This window comes from Takifugu rubripes, chromosome 6, assembly GCF_901000725.2.
Source record: "Takifugu rubripes chromosome 6, fTakRub1.2, whole genome shotgun sequence".
NCBI lineage: Eukaryota > Metazoa > Chordata > Actinopteri > Tetraodontiformes > Tetraodontidae > Takifugu > Takifugu rubripes.
The window spans coordinates 9,160,586-9,177,501 of record NC_042290.1 but is presented as its reverse complement, the minus strand read 5'-3'; the positions used below and the strand labels follow the sequence as shown (position 1 = coordinate 9,177,501).

Genomic DNA, 16,916 nt, shown 5'->3' with positions numbered 1-16,916 from the left:
CAGATGGAAATGCAGCACAGCACACTCTGGCATTCTGGGGCAATATCGGCAAAGAAAAGAGAACTTCAAAAAGACATCACTCATGCTAAGTGCACGGGGAAAAGGACCTCTGTGTCATTCCGACACTTACAGGCGCAGTGAGGTAGTCCAGACGTCCACACGGGGGTCCCTGGCTCCCGGCCGTAACAGGTGATGGTGGCGCCTCCCTGCAGGACGAAGCCAGGGTTGCAGCTATACTGAATGGTCGTCCCCACCAGGAGCTTGGGGTCGGATAAAGACCTGGTGGAGTGCTCCACGTGACCAGGGTCCGAACAGTACATGACTGAGAAGGAAATGATAGACATCAAAACAAAAGTCTGTGACCCATATTTGTAGATTAGCTTTATGGTGTATTGTAAATTGGAACCATATATGCATGAGCTCCATAAAACTGTAATGGTGTCCCTATGACACGCCTGTTTCCTCCCACACCAGATCGAGTGAATGTGTGTGTCCTGTGATGCACTGGTGATCTGTCCAGGTCTGGGATGGACTCTATGCAGCTTCCATCCAACACAGACAGACTCGGTGCACGTGCTCCACGCGCTGAGCTGCATCTCGCACGACATTCCTGCCGGTGGAACGTTGGGACTTACTCTTTTCACAGAACGGGGGCTGTGAGCTCCACGAGAGGTCCAACTGACATGTGAGCGTGTCCTGTCCCACCAGGTCATAACCAGGGTCGCACTGATAGGTGATGCGCGCTCCCCGCACCAGCGCGATGTGGGAGGTCGTCTTCCAGCCGTTCTGGATCTCGGGCAGGTCTGGGCAGGAGTCGTTCCTGGACACTTCTGCAAAAGGGAAAGAAAAAAAATATAAAGGGTGATTAATGACTCCGTCCCCTTGCTGTTATTGCCTGTCGGCCCGGTTCAGCAGACTGACACCTTTCCTTTATCGCAGTAGTCATGAGAGTCAAGGAGAGAACAAGATAAACAGCACCGCAACTGATTCAGACATTAGACACCTCCAAATATTCACCGTGAGGAGGAGTCCACAGCAGGAGATTGATGGACTTATTGCGCGCTCACTTGACCGTGTGACAGAATGATGGATCTGTTCTGCACCGGGCAGCATTCAAATATCGTCTGAGAGACCAGTCAGGTTTCATTCAGGCCCCGGACGAAACGGACCGCGCTGGAATTACAACTAGCTGCCAGCCGTCGGTTCCAGTTGGGTTCAGTTCACAGCAGCTACTGTCAGAATTTTCATTTCTGTCTGCTCCCCAGCTTTCCCAAATTGGACTGCATTTATTTAACCGGCGGTGAATGCGGAAGAGTAAAAGAGTAACTGCTAGCATAAGATCCAAATAAAATCCACTTAAATGTAATCTGGCGCAACCATCACAGCTACATTTAAAACACAAAATAGGCATTAGGATTTCTGTAAGGGGTTAATTCAACAGGTAAATCTACTCATCTGCTAAAATCAGAAGAAATAATTGCTCACTAATTCCCCCTCCTGGTGAGAACAAACGTCTACAGTTGCAGAAGAAGACAACTTAGCAGAGACTCAAGGAGAGAAGTGCAAGTTTTAGAGTTTAAAGAGTTATTTATATCTGGCATGACCTCAAATGATGAGAGAAAAATGTTGAAGCCCCCCGGTGGAGCGGCACTGGGGCTCAAAGTTCAGGAAGTGACACACACACACACACACACACACACACACACACACACACACACACACACACAGGGTCGTTGATTCTTCATGTTTGCAGATTAAAATGAGGGGAAGGAGTTTTGTGCAGAGATCTGCCCATGTACGGAATATTAAATCAGCCACCTACAGGCGCCTTCAGACCTTTTAATAAGAGGTGTGAAAGGAATTTTATGTTAAAGTGAAACTCTATGAAATCTAAAACAACCGAATCATTAAATCATTTCTTAGCAATAACCAAGCAGGTGCAGCCTATTCCAGCAGATACGCGCTCCAAAACAGGAACATCCGTGTCTTAGACTCAGTTTGGGACGTTTTTATTGAAGGAAATTAATTGGGCCATGTTGACACGCAAAGGATGAGCGGAGTAAATGGAGGAATTCAGCTGTTATGATGAGTCTGAAGACTCAAAGCAAAAGGCTGAGACCGACACCGAGCGGAACAACCTGAATCAAGAACCCCTCTGATCACACATCAAACGCATCACACTTGAAAACCTATTGCAAATTAAACCAAATCTCCCTTTGGATCCATCCCACCAAATCAAAAATCGATGATGCTTCATAACAAACGCAAGTCGATGAAAAATAATAAACAGTGTCTTAAATAAACAGCAGGAAAACTAATAACCAAAAAAGCTTTGGGACGTCTGCAGAAGTCCTGGAAGGCACGGCCTATTTCACTGGAATCTTGGAATATTAGTGTAGTGTAGACGTCTTAAAAGACAAACAAACAAATAAAAACAGCTCCTGCTGTGAAGAAGAAAGAACATTAATAAAACCTACACTGGTTTAAGGCCAAAATGATAACAGCCTGGAGGAATGGAAAGAAAAGCAGCCTTTAAAGATTCTGTGTGTGTGTGTGTGCGTGTGTGTGTGTGATGATTGATCCTGCAGTCTGGAGGATTGCATTACACTGTACATTAAAACGGGCCTACGGGGATTTGTAAGTTGCAGGATCAATTATTCATCCTGTATTGAGTGAATTCTCCTCATCGGCGCAGCCTCGGAGCGCACGGCGGGTAATTTATTCGGAACCCACACGTCCACGCGCTCTCACACACGGAATCAAAAGTGAGCAGCCCACATATTCACGCTGCATCTACTCGATACGCTCTTCTGGGAAATGTCTGAATTTGGGATGTCTTGCAGGGGGACAAGCAAATTGGACAGCGGGTGCGTCCCAGCGCAATCCCAAATTGGCACCAGTTGTTTGGATACGGGAAGCAGCGGCAGCTTACGGTGTGTAAAATGAGGAAGGGGGTATATTTGGTCGCTCGTTAAATTCCGAGCTCGGCTCTGTAGGATGCAGAGACAAATGGGACGCGATTGAATAAGGGCAAAGGGAAATGAGCAGGAAGACAAACAGGAAAATGAGAGGGGAGAAATGGGGAAGAGAGGAAGAGGAGACGGCAGCTTGAGGCAAAAATGGCTAAATTAAAACAAATTGCAGAGCTGAATGGAATCTGACGTTTCCAGCTCAGCGGGGAAGGTTTTAAATATTCAGGTCGCTCACAGGAAAGCGCTCAAGAACTTGAAAAGAATGAAACGGCGATGTGTGTTAAGGATTTTTTCCAAAAAGAATAAATACAGTGTTAATGGCGCAGTGGTTAAAAGATAAGATCTATAACCCAGTGCTGTTGGATTTTCTTCTGAGAAAAGTCTATTCTGATGCAGGTAGCAGGTGGGATGTACTGGGAATATCACACATTTCCTCCTCACTGTTGGTGATTTTCTTGCGCTGACGGGTGGTTAAATGATTTAACCTTACCTTGAATGAAACGATAGAATTTCTGGACACATTTCAGCAGATTTATGCCCATGTGACATCCTGCGCCTGCCTAAAAGCTGTCGAGATCACCATGGCAACTTCTGATGAACTCGTGGCTGGGAGCAGGTGCCGTTCAGAGGTTTGGAATAAAAGCGGTCTTTAGCAGCACATTCGTGCATGAATCATTTTTCTGCCTCTAATCGCCGTCAGTTAAAGCCATCGGAAGGCGATTGGTCACATCACTTAAGAGTTACACGGGTAAATATCACAGCAGGACTCAACATCCCCTCCAGCTTCTGTTCCAGGTAAAACTGATGAATTTTTATCATTTCATGAAGGCTAAACATTTGAAAGGTACTTTTGCTTCGGAATGGCTGCTGGATTATTTAACAAGATTAAATAGATTCATCAGATTCCATTGGTATACAAATAAATCAATGGCAACATTTATGTGTATCAGGAATATCTATATTCCGAGAATGATATGTATCTGGTTGTAGTTTTGTTCAAATGATGTATAATGAACAGACTTGAACTCTTCCAGTTCTCACCCATGTAGTTGATGATGAAGCCTTCGCCCTTGCCGAAAACGAGCCCGGCCGGGTCGGAGTGGAAGGTGACAGTCAGATCGGGCGTGGTGGAGAAGAGCTTGAACGGGCTGCTGCCGCCAACGTACCGCCCCAGTATGCGAGTGGCGAGCTCTTCGCCATCTGTGATGGTCACCATGTCGCTGTTGCTGATGTTCAGTCTGGAAATGGGGACACAGAAAGAGTCGGGAAGTGCAAAAAGTGCAATGTATGGCATTCTATGATGAATGTATCCATGGGTGATGAGTCAAAATGGAACCCTTAAAATTAAAATCGAAAATAACTGCTTGAGTGTTGCCAAATATCCCTTTTGTCATATTCTCAGACATGCCACTGACTTATCAGGCAGCTACTAACAACAATCATTCAACACTCTGAATATCTGAATATGTAATAACACACACGCAGCGTTGCATGCTTTATTCAAATTACAGCTGGAACTTCATAAAAACATTATGTGTAAGAATAGTTTGCGTTTGAGAAAAAAAAGGGGGAAAAAACAACAAAGTGGAATGAAATGTTTCACCACACGGCTCTTCTACACTCGGTGTTATTAAATGAATCGGTCAAAAGCAAAGAAGCATCTGTGGGTGCTTGTGGAGTCGAGAACATTCGACTCCGCTGCCCCTTTTCTAGCGATTACACAGCGGAGAGAGAGGGGGGGGGGGGGGGGATGCTCATCAACATGAGCCGCGTGAGGTTTCTAGCAACGCCGAGTGTGTTCCAGGACAAGGCAGAACCGATTTCAAAATCCTCTTCTTGTTAAGCCGGACTCAGACTACAGGCATTTTCCAAATCCTTCCAGGATTTGAAATTGGGCTGCAATGCGCGCGCACACGGACAAACTTCACACCGTTACAAAATGCCCAATAAAAAACTGGAAACTTCAGGCAAACTGACTTTCAATTTGTCAGTCAAATAATAAATAAAAAGTCAATGCAGCAAGTAAAGCCTTTGAAAAAGCTGTAATTTCACATAAAGGGGAAGAAGAGCTGCTAGATTTGGATTTAATGGTTCAGCACGAGCGGGAAATAGGCCCATGCAGATGGGGTGCCAGCCCCCACGCTGGGTCTCCATGCTCAGTAGAATGCTTTAATGATTCCCGCTAAGAGCAGAACTTTGGAACGCTTTTGGTGTTTGTGAGTCTGAGTGTTGGTGTCGTGCTCACAGTTGTACGTCGAGCAGCACCCGCTTGTCCTCGTCCACGTGTATCCTCCAGCTGCAGTCCTCCCCCTCGCCATACCACTCGGGCCAGTTTGGGGAGAGAATGACACCACCGGGGCCAGAGAGGTCGCCTCCACACTGTGCTGTGGTGAACGGACAGCAGTAATGTTAGGAAGAAGTCCAGTTATATCAGCTCCAAATGGCTTTAATAGTGGGTTTGTTATTGGTTTATAAAAAAGAAGGAATTCACTACCACTTTTTTGCTCTGGGTCATAAAGTCATGGGATCTTTTGGGGTTTAATTCAGCCCCAACAGTCCCTCCACACCCCAAAGTCCAGCTATCTGGGTCGACATGGTGGAAGGGCCTTACGGCTTGAGATAAACATTGGTCTGTGCATCTTAAGAAGTCTCTTTTTCCCATTAAGACTAATCTTCCAAAAGCGTGCGTGTCTAGAAATTTGGAGGGATATTAAAAGAAGATGATTAAGGAGTGCCTCAGGGTGCAAAAGTGCCACACAAACTCATTCTGAGAAATGTAAAACTGTAGTGGAATGTTGACAAATAGGCTGGGAAATGATGAGAATAGGCTGGGAAATTCAGGCTATTAAAACAGGTTGAGCCCACTTTCAGCTCTGCACAGGTCCCTCTGACCGTGCAAGTGCAACCAGAAAAAGAGGACTGTGGGAGTATGGTTCTTGCCTTGAGCCCCCAACCTGACCAAAGGCTCAACTCAATTTTTCTGTCGAGCACCAACAGAGCGTCGACGGCTGCGGATGGATCTTTGGACTCCGATTAAATCGTTCCCTCAAAGGTGATACCTTTGCAAACAGGCTCCGTGTCATTCCAGTACGGATCCCTCGCGCTGATGCACTCGATGACAGGGGGGCCTTGCTCCAGAGAGTGGCCGGGGTCGCAGGTGAACTGAACCACAGCTCCAACACCGTAGAGCGGGTCGGTGGTGGAGAAGTTGCCGTTCTGGAGGTAAGGCTCGTAGCAGTGGCCGCGCTCAAAAGCTGGAGAAGCAAAAGGAGCAAAAGACAGTAAGGTTAGTTTATTTCCAGGACACAATAATGACAACGTTGGTTATGATTCTCTTTGTGATACCTCCGTGTAATTTTAGCAGAGACATTTCGGAGCTTTTGTCTCAAAAACAAACATAAAAGCACATAAATCCGGGTAAAATTTGTCGCCTTCAAAGCTGATCTCCCAGTTTCTCAATACTGATCAGGATAAACCCTCTTTTTGTAAAGGATATTTCCATCCCTCCACAATTTGACACTGCCAGAATCTCCCCAAGCTTTATCTGAGCTTCCGTTGGACGACTACTTTCAGTGAGGCGAGCCAGAATCATCTTGGCAGTGCGTGATGTGCGCAGAAACAGCCTCACAAGCCTCTGAGTTCTTTACAGTGCGATGTAAAACATGTACCGATACATTAAAACCCTCAGTGTTGTTTTAATTTGAAAAAATCATCGGTACCTTCATAGCGGATGTTGAATCCTGTGTTGTGATTGGGCTGATCGGTGATGAACTGGATTCTGACAGCCGGGCCTTCGCTGATCACCCCCTCGAACGGTATCTGACCACCGTGACCCGAGTCAAAGAGCACAACAGAGCCAGCGTCCAGTCCACTCCACAACACCAGCCTGCAAGGCCGGAATTAATGGATCGTGAGAGGATGTGAAATGGAAAACACTAGAGGGAGGTTGGCTGAAAAGCTCAAGCCCACGTGGAGCCTTTTCCAGTTAATAGTATGGAAATATATTAAATAACAATGTTGGTCTTGTACACAGGGGAAGGCAACAGCGTATTGATCGAATGCAAGTCCAATATTCTTGCTCTTTCAGCTCTCATTTTGATGTGTGTTAATTCCTCTGGGAAATATGAGGCTCTTCCGAAGATAAATGCTTCACATTGTTCACTAGTCTCTCTTCTGCTGTTTGCTGCAGGTTAAAGCTTTCTCGCTTGCTACATGCCAACAGGCTTAATTAAAATCATAAAGTTGGAGGCTGCAGTGCTAAAATAATGGGGTGAAGATGACTAAAACACACTCTGAAGGGAGCCAATGCTTTCGTTGTGCTCGTCAATCAGAGCCTTTCACAATGCATTGCCGCTTGCTTTCAAATATATCGTATATATCGATAAACGCTGTTTCACCCTGACAGAAACCAGACAGAGGCTGGATAAAGTGGGTGATTTGAAGAAAGCATTTGCCAAACATGTCCCCTGGGACGCCACGGAGACAACAGGAGTGATAATCTCACCTGTCAGTGGGTCCTAAAACCAATCTCTCCAGGTGCAGATGCAGTCTCTGGTCTTTAGGTGCTTCAAGGGACCATGAGCAAGAACGGTCCTGGGTGGCATTGAGCCCATGGTGGGGAGAAGGGGACAGCACCCTCCCCACTGTTGCGTTCTTCACTGTGCCCCCACAAAGAGCTGCAGTAGACAGAACTCTCTTACCAAAGCTGTACCGGCTCACTTTCCAATTTGTCAACAGCAATCAGGAAGTGACTCCCAACCCAGTCCCCTATAGCATGAGTCCCAAAATGCTCCGCAGGGGCTCAAACTCCTACAGCCTAGACATTATTAGCCCCACCAACATCAACCGACCAAGTTAACCTGAGCTGAGCTTCCCCTTTACTCAATGTCAGTTCATTGAAATGCCAGCGCCGCTCACCTCGGCAGATGGGCAGCTTGCCACTCCACACAGGCAGGGAGGCGTTCAGGCACGTCAGCTGCGGCTCCCCCTGCAGGTGGTACCCCATATGGCAGTGAAAGCGGGCGACACCTCCAGGGAGCAGGTCCAGCACAGACACCTCGCCGAAGTGTGGCCGCTTCGGCAGCGAGCAGCTCAACCTGAAGACTGCGTGGAGGTGAAAAAAAAGTTTGGACACAACTTTCAGGCGGCATCTTCCTATTATTTATCATCCTGTCCTGATTTGTCCTTAAGGCTCCTTCCATTCAGTGGTCAGGTGCATTAAAACCGAAGTCAAATGAAGTGTAAACTGGTTGTATGCAGCCTGATCTCCAGCACTATATCAACGGTGACAGAGGGCTAATCTAAAGGCGCATCAGATCACATTTCTGCAGGCAAAAACTTTATAAGAAAAGATGATCCAGTGAGGAGGTACCATAAAATCTTCCATTCGATACGGAGAAGACTTCTTGTAAAGTGATTTATTACCCAACGTTATTTGGAAAAAGCCATTTTACGTAGTTTATTAAATACGTTGGGCGCCACACTTTGCAATGTCAGTTCACAAGTCATTACTTGTGGATTTTTATCTACAGGCTGTTTTTTTCGCCGCAGTTTATGCAGCCTCACAACGTGTGTCTTTGACACACAGAATTCTCTGAGAGGATTACTCTTAGTAGCTCAACTAAAAGGTTTTAGTTTCCACGCATGCATTTTCAGGCAGCGCTGCTGAGTTGTGTCTCACGGACTTATTTTTTAGACCCTATAAGAGCTTGAAAATGTCTCTCCCTGGAATGTCTTCATCAGCGCTTCCTTACTGGGCGCTGATGTAAAATAGACTGGATGCTTGTGGTTAATATCACAGGTGGCTCTTAACCCTCCGCTGCTTCCTGCTTTCCACTGCTCATCGTATTCATTACTGGCCAATTGCAAATATACAGAACCACACACACATATACACACTTTCCCAACGTGCAGATTCACAGCTACCTAATGACTTGATGGCCAATTAATCAAAGTGCTAATTAGCTAATTCACACGACAGCTTCAATCACCACGCTAAGTGTTTGCATGAGAACATTTTCTGATTATGCAATTAGTGTGAACAGAGAGCGCAAACATTCCCTTAGAAGCAAAAATTAACATGCACAGAATGTTAGCGTAGTGAATGTTAGCATAGCGTATAGATACATGAATGTTCACATTTGAGTTCATAGACTCACTCTGGTAGTGGAGCTGGAAGATGCCTATGTTGCCCTCTGGTGTGGAGCGGTAGTAGACGGACAGAGTGTTGGTGGGACTGCGGATCACCTGACCTTCGACCAGCAGCGTGTGATTGGCCAGGACCATCAGGGCTCCTTGTTCGTCTGCACCCCTGATAGACAACAGCTCACCCTCCGACAAGTTTACGCTCTTAACCTAAACATGTAGGGATGGATGGATGGATGGATGGATGGATGGATGGATGGATGGATGGATGGATGGATGGATGGATGGATGGAAAAAGGCACAATAATATTGGTTTAAATATCATCCAGACAGACGTTGCAGTATCTCTGGCTGCCACTAGGAGGCAGATTAGTTTAACAGGGACTGCTCGTTGCATGCTGACATGCTGCTGCTGCATACCTGCAGCTCCACTCCGTAGCCGGTGTAAACAGTCACCGTGTAGGTGCAGTGCAAAGAGGCGCCGTCAGACAGAGGGGGGTCGTCAGAGGAGTCTATGTACCCCTCTGGTTCGGAAAAATTCACCATGCAGCTCGACACAGCTAAGGAAGAAGCAGGAGAGTTTATTTTATTACTTTGCTTTTTACTTCCCAGCGTTGTAATCCCTTTAATTTGGCCCGGAGTGTAAAAGTCCCTGCTGTATATGATTAATAATGGAAATTACAGGGATAAAGACAGCTAAGAGCCAACAGGGGGAAAGGTGAAGCATCGTGGCTGGTGATAAATTCGAAATACTGTAAATAATTGCTTTCCTCTGAGGACTTTAATGACATCAGTGGACAATTAGTTCACAAAGCTGCAAGTATAATGTTCAAATTTATATGCTAATATACAGATTTATACAATAGCCAAGCACAATGATCTGAGTGTTCTCTTAAAGTCATTTAGTCCCGATACATTATTCAACTGCCTGAAGAGAAAAGTATGCTCCACTTGTCCATTCAAACTAAGGGATGACTGATACCTGATGCCATGGTTTCTGTCTCCGTGTCCGTGCCCGGCAGCGCGCTCGCAGCGGTGCTTTCCCCCTCCTGCTCCAGCATGTGTGTCTGTGTGTGAGGCAGTTGGGAGTGTGTGTCCATGGGCAGAGGCTCAGTTGGATCGCTGCCTTGAACTGACACTGCAGCTGATGCTGGGGGTTTTACCCTCCTTTGTAATCCCCCGCTTTGTTGCTCCGGGGATTGACTTTCAGGGACGTTGCTGACCGTTAGTCCCCGGGCCAGAAGAGGGAGCAGATTCTGGGGCAGAACAGAGTGGCCGTTCCCCCTTTTCTGGGTAAGAACGCGTCCTTTCTGAGAGCCGGTTGACTGGAGCAGACCTCCAGGTGATGTGCTGGAGCTTTTATCTTTGGGGCTGCTTTCCTTTGTGCTTGCTTGTGCCAGAGGTGGCGACTGGGCGGACGGATCGCCTGTGGGGAATTCTCGATCTGAAAAGAATTACAATCAAGAAAGAAAATATTAATAAATGCCCCGGAAGAATGTTCAACCCTTCACGTCTAACAGTGACACACACACACACAAACGCACGTGCGTGCACGTTTGACATGACAGGAGCTGAGCCAAGAAAAAAAAGAGCAAAAGAATTGCACAGAGAGGAAAACCATTCTGCCGTGCACGCTGAAATGCCTTCTCCAGCAGCTTAGTTTTAAAAAAACAGCACGGACAAGCACTTACCGACCCCCTCCCACCCCCACCCCCACAAACTTGACAGACCTTCCTGCACCAGCAGAACGTAAACCGCGTACATCCCGGCTGAGAAGGCGCTCATGGTGCATAAAATAGTTAACGAAATATGAAATAAATCGGGATTGAACATATTCACCATGAAAGGAGCCGGCAGCTGGTCTGACTATCGAAAGCTTGGCGAGATCCACTGAAATGTTTGATTGAATTTCAAACCTGTACGTTTTTATTTGGCTGAGGCAAAATTTTGTTCATGTAAAGGTTCGGTTTGGGCCTGGCTCACGTAGTGATCGAAAGGCGATGCTCCAGGATTTACACAAAAGACCCAAAACTGAAGACAAAAGTTGGCTACCAGAGTTATAACATGAGTCCATTCTGACCTTTCACCTCAAATTTTGCCTCTTTTTCAATACAGTCAAACTCTCAACCAGCAATCCGTCCTCCTGAAAATGGAGGTCTTTGGTTGGTTTTTAAGTGAACCCTGGTTCAACCCTGGTGAGGACGCCAAAACTGTCTGAGCAAGCCAAAGGGAGGAAGAGAACTTTTTAATGACTCCATATGGATCATCTGTATACATCACATGTCAACTCAGAACTATAATTCACAGATTCTTTCTTTCAAAAGTAGGTTTTGGGCTCAAACTGGAGTTACTCTGTTGCAATTATGTAAATGATGCACAGGGTAACGAGCTTGTCAGCCCACAATCGAAGCCTCAGAGCCTTTATTTTCTAATAAAAAGCACATTTGCGCCTGACGCTTGCGGCATAATGAAAAGAGATTCAATTTTTTTTAATTTTGCTGGAAGTAGGTGGTGGAATTATGCGATCAACCATTCTGCGGCGTCAAAGTTGGCGTGCGAGACACATTGCTGCGATGCTAATTAGAATCAGTGGGAACAGGAAGACATTGTCCCTGTAAGAAACATTCTCTGATTAACAGCTTCAGCGGGCGTTTAGTCGAGATGATTAGTCACAATCACAAAAGATTGGGAAAGACCCACTTTAGGCACCTGACACACTGAGAAAAATCTTTTTTTTAAAAAAACAAAAAACCCAGATGACCGCGGAACGTTGTTCTTCATCAGTAAAATCCTTTTCACTGAGTCTGGCCACAATATGAAGGGTAGGTCCACTTTTCTTATCAGTATTTGCTTCAAAATATTCAAAATCTATCTTTAATCCTGATTGCTTTTTCAGTAAAGGGGGTCAGAAGCCATTCATTATTTATTTTAGGCTTTTTTTCCCCATTTAATATATTGGTGCTGTGATACCCACAAGGGAAGCTTTGCTTCCATCAGATTAACTAGAGCAGTAACAGTGTGGATAAATGTAACTGTGGGTGAGTGTTTTCGAACCCTGCAGGGCCTGCAGGTAGAGATCCGGTTCATTTCCACGGATACCGTCAGATGACTCACAGCTGGGGCTCTTGCAGCTCGGATGAGGGCGGCGCACGTCTGCATTTTTCGCTGCCTTGGTTACGGGCGTTCATCATTGCAACTCCGAATCTGCCGCTGCCCTAAATTTAACAAGGAGGCTCGTGAGCCGAAGCTCCTGGGGTTTCGTTACTGTTCAGAACTTCTTGAACGGGAAACCTTGTCGCCTCAGCTGCACATCTGGGGTTTTGTTATCTTTATGAGGTTGACAGGTGGCTGACGGTCCTTTGTCCTAACTGGTCTCCAGCGTCCGAACACATTTGCATTCCCAGTGCTTTTGTTTCCTTCTCTCCATCATCTGAATGAGTTTATTTATAGATGGAGGTCATTATAAGAGTCTGAAGTTCCCTCAACAAAGACAACACACATGAATATCCATAAACTGGGGGTGAGGTCTGTCTAAACAACACAAATACATCGTGACTGTTTGGCTCCTTTGAGAAATATTGAGATACTAAATAAATATAATGAACCTTCGCCTCATGCTTCCCAATACTGAGCAGAATTCAACCTCCACTATTAAATCTGCCTCAGAAAACTGAGCTTGTCTGTGTTTTTGAAATCCTTATTTGGGTTGCTCCCCATGAATAATTCAAGCTCAGGTATCAGATCCATTTAAACACAGTTTGTGCCTATTAAAAAGTTCCCCCTCCTGCCCCCCTTTTGTTTTGCTTTCAGATGAATGTACAACTTTTTTTTATCAAGCGGAGAGAAAGACTTGACGGACTCGCCGCATTTTCAAGGCTTGCTTGATAGACGTTGGCTGTTGTGACAGCTTCCCCTTGATGGAGAATTCAGCGCGCTGCAAAGACAGCCAGCCAGCCGACCGACTTGTTACGCAGTGCACAGAGATGACAAGAAAATTCATGAAAACATATCAGAGAGGTTGTAGCAGAGATGAAGGGAATAATAAAAATGCTCGTCTTGGAGGGACGGCAGAACGGCGTCCTGTGTCTCTCAAGAGACGAAATCTGGCGCCAAGTGAGAAATTAAAATCAGGCTTGTGTATCTTCACTGCCCCCTGATTAATCAGGACGTTTGATTTCTAAAACCCGACTTTAAATCGGGAGGGGGGCAATAGTCAGTGACATGCGAGCCTGATTTCCCCCCAAACTGCAGGATTACAAACAAAAATACGAAACCTCTCTGCAAGATAACGGGCTGCCGCTGATGCATGATGATGTGAAAGGAGTCATGCATCAAGTGGGTATCACGTATGAGTAGGTCTGGTCTCTATTTATAGTCTAGGATCCCACCATGGTGTGATACATTAGACTGTTCTCACTCCCTGCTTGTCACATAATGAAGCACGCTGAGACCCGAACACATCAAACTAGTGATGGCGTGGAGAGCGGCATTAATATTTATCAAAGGGTGCATCCATCTGAAAGCGATGCGAGAGGGCTTCACAGCAGTTAGCGGCACCTGAGCGGGCGTCGTTATTTCCGGCGTTGGGCGCATATTGCGATCACGCCGCTGTCGTTACACGCGTTTTTCTGCTGGGAAGTGACTCCACAACAGCGAGGCCATGAAAGGTATTTTGGAAAAAAAGGGCGACGGGGACAACAAAGACGTTCTGAGGATTTGCCTCTCCGCGTGCAAAAGCCTTGATGTCTGCCGGTTCAAAGGCCTGCGGAGTGGAGTCGAGCGGGACCCCCTGCTGTGCGCTGATGCCTGGGCGACCTCCCGTTCACAAAGACAAAGTTGAAAAGTGACCCCTCACTGGTCTTCGACGGGGCTTTTGGGGAAAATGGGCTCAGAAAGCTGACAGCAGTCTGGATGGCTGCTGCACTCAGGAAGAAAGTGGAGTATCTAAACGGGTGTATTGATTGAGAGGCTCTAGGCAGGCAGGTATCTGACAACAGCGCTGTTCTGCTCTCTTTACAGGAGGCCAAGCTGCAAACTAATCCGTTAAGTCTGTTGCTGTGTTTTGCTGCATTGCAACAGAGATGCCCCGAGTGTAACGTTGGGCTTTCAGTTGAATATCCACATCAGCGTGAACAACGTTCGCAGCGCCGCAGCAAAAACAACCAGTGGACTTTTCTATTTGTTCAGAAAAAACAACTTCTTTTTTAAAATATAGATCACTGCTCTGGGTCCTGAGGTTTTTTTTTCATTCTTAAAATCCACTAATGCCAAGATTTGGAAACAGACGTGAGGATTTTACGCTGTAGAGACGTGGAACAGTTTACGCAGACTTGGATTTTGGGAAGAGGCTGATCCCATTTTTTTGGTTTAAAAGCCTTTTAGTCATCTCTGAGCGGTGAGAACGGTTCCTTAAGAAGCTTTAAGACCCTCCAAACGTGGCTTTATTTGATTCCACCAATTCTGGAGTTTGAAAACTCAAGGTAGAGCGATAAAAGTTAGCACATTCAGTGTATCTAAATGTGATCTAATGTGCCGCTCTGGGACCATTTTCTTGAAATCCTCGACCGTGTAGAAAATCAACAGCAGCAGAAGTGAATGTGAAACGCATTCACAACATCGGTTTGTTATGAGATGGATGACTGAAGCTGTGAATATTAGACCCCAGAAATTTCATTAAACTCTTCATCGCCTCTCCCCGTCCTGCTTCCATTTGTAGGTGATTTAATAGTGCTCAGGGAGAGCAGCCTTGATTGCCCTTTCACCACCATCAGGTCTGTGGTATTAAAGCAAAAGAAGGGAAAAAATGGCACTGAAAGGAAGCGCATGGCAACAGTGGAGATAGGTTCCTTTTATCAGTGAGTGTCTGGGCGCGCGTGTGTGTGTGTGTGTGTGGGTGTGTGTGTGTGAGTGTGTGTGTGTGTGTGTCCAGAGCCTCGATCTGTTAAAGTCAAGGAGAGAGCTGATCCTTTCTGCTTTCATTGTTGCTCATTTTAATTGAGATTCTTTGAGTCAGTGGCAGGTTAAAGCATCCAGGAGAAATGCCTGACAACCACATCCATCCCATAATGGCTCACTGTCATAAATAAAGCGAGAGAGGGAGGGAGAGACGGAATCATTATTATGATAAGATCATATCTCATCTAACCTTGTCATTAACCCCCATGGGCTCAATACCATTTAAATGATCTAATTAAGCTGAGAATATTTAATATAATCTCTGTGGTTATTATCATTTTTTTAAATATTTAATGCGATAATGTTGGTATTAAATACAAATTAATCTCCGCCAGGCAACAGCGGAATCAGTTTAGGACTCACAACTTGCTTAAAGGCACTGGGTCACGTTTCAAACCCCCCCCCCCCCCCCCCCCCCCCCCAAAAAAAAACACAAATAAATCAAAAATGAATCATTAATATTACATCCATAGTTCACAACCCAGTAGGATCTGATCCTTCCTGGCAGCCTGGTCAGGACAGAGGAAGAGCAGCAGCTCTTCATCCCGAGGTCACAGCCTGTGTTCAATGTCATTGGCTCAGCTCAGCTCAGGGCTTCAGCCAACAGCACGCACAATAAAGATGTTTAATGGCTGATTGCATGACTGGAATCCAGGAATTGATGCATCGTAATGTTGCATAAATATGCATAAATCAGAACTATGTTCCAAGGCTCAGTTTACTTTAGCGCTCGCTGCTAATAAGCCGGAGAAACTGGACTTCAGTGAACTGCAGCTTTACTGACCTCAGCTGTGTTTGCCTCTTAAATTCAGGCACCCAGTAATCATACCGCACTGATATAATGATTTCCTGCACCAACACACACACACACACACAAACACACACCGATCGATGTTATCTTAGGGATTTGTGTCTGAACAACACTCCGGGTCAGAGGCTGGGATGACCTCATGCTGGAACCGGGGCAGCGATCGAGCTGACCAATCAACTATGGAGGCAAGCAATCTCCATGTCTCCCCTTACACACACACACACACACACACGCACGCACACACTCACTGGCAAATGTGTCTTCATCAGCCATACAATTCATGCCTTCATGTTGACAGTAATTAGCACAGAGGTTAACAGCAGCCTCTTTAAACTGGCGATCTCGTCTATAAATTTGAGGAATGTGCTTCTGAAGCGTGGATCAAAGTCATAACTCAGATGTTTGCTCACTGAATTGTTAAATGAATGATGAATCACTTTAAAAGAGATCGATGATTCCCTAAGTCTCCCCAACTAATCAAAGCAAGCGAGTGTGGCTCAGCGTACTCGGCTGTATTTAATTCTGCTCCGGGGTTACACATTAGCAAGCATCTGGAGGGATTTGGGTCTCGAGATCCCGCCGTGTCTCACCCTCTGCGGGTCAAATACTGTCATCCTGTTACGTCCCGGATGACCTCCTTTGTAAGAAAATGAGACGATCGGAAAATGTGCATAGACAGCATAATTCAGAGGTTGGGATTTGAGGCTGATTAGCAGCTCACACACACACACACGCACGCACACACGCCACCCAGCAGACCAGACATGGTGTCCTCCATGGTGCAATAGTCTTGGACCACGTAGCACTGACCCTGGAAATGTCAACGTCACGCTAGCAGACGAGTTAACGAAGCAAATCGAAAGTCAGGTTTGCTCAAGAGATTAAGGATTGGTTTTAAACCTTGGGATTTTTTCCTGCACTGGTCTGGACAGAGACCACATTTTCGGACATTTCGTCTATAAGATGGACGTCCTCGTCGCCTAAACTAAGCCCGGTCGCATAATTCTCCAGCTCCAGATCAGATAAAAATGTCT

At 46.0% G+C, this 16,916-nt stretch overlaps 1 protein-coding gene and 1 long non-coding RNA gene across 6 annotated transcripts in view; one reads left to right on the top strand and one right to left on the bottom strand.

The window, feature by feature from the left end:
* Nucleotides 1–16,916, bottom strand: part of sez6l (seizure related 6 homolog (mouse)-like) — a 31,785-nt gene that overhangs the window by 4,300 nt on the left and 10,569 nt on the right. For both annotated transcript variants that reach the window (XM_029837952.1, XM_029837951.1), the window contains exons 2-12: nt 10,099–10,560; nt 9,537–9,676; nt 9,131–9,326; nt 7,890–8,075; nt 7,477–7,648; nt 6,692–6,858; nt 6,032–6,226; nt 5,218–5,356; nt 4,014–4,210; nt 636–830; nt 131–322 (exon numbers count right to left, since the gene is read on the bottom strand). In XM_029837952.1, coding sequence (XP_029693812.1) covers nt 131–322; nt 636–830; nt 4,014–4,210; nt 5,218–5,356; nt 6,032–6,226; nt 6,692–6,858; nt 7,477–7,648; nt 7,890–8,075; nt 9,131–9,326; nt 9,537–9,676; nt 10,099–10,560 — 2,241 coding nt within the window. The remainder of the gene's footprint in view (nt 1–130; nt 323–635; nt 831–4,013; nt 4,211–5,217; nt 5,357–6,031; nt 6,227–6,691; nt 6,859–7,476; nt 7,649–7,889; nt 8,076–9,130; nt 9,327–9,536; nt 9,677–10,098; nt 10,561–16,916) is intronic.
* On the top strand, nt 2,571–4,139 carry LOC115250218 (uncharacterized). Of its 4 annotated transcripts, none has more exons than XR_003888816.1 (4): nt 2,571–2,765; nt 2,844–2,933; nt 3,503–3,767; nt 4,007–4,139. It is a non-coding gene; the product is annotated as an uncharacterized lncRNA (long non-coding RNA). The 4 variants fall into 4 exon arrangements; XR_003888815.1 differs by having other exon boundaries at nt 3,500–3,767; XR_003888814.1 differs by having other exon boundaries at nt 2,571–2,933.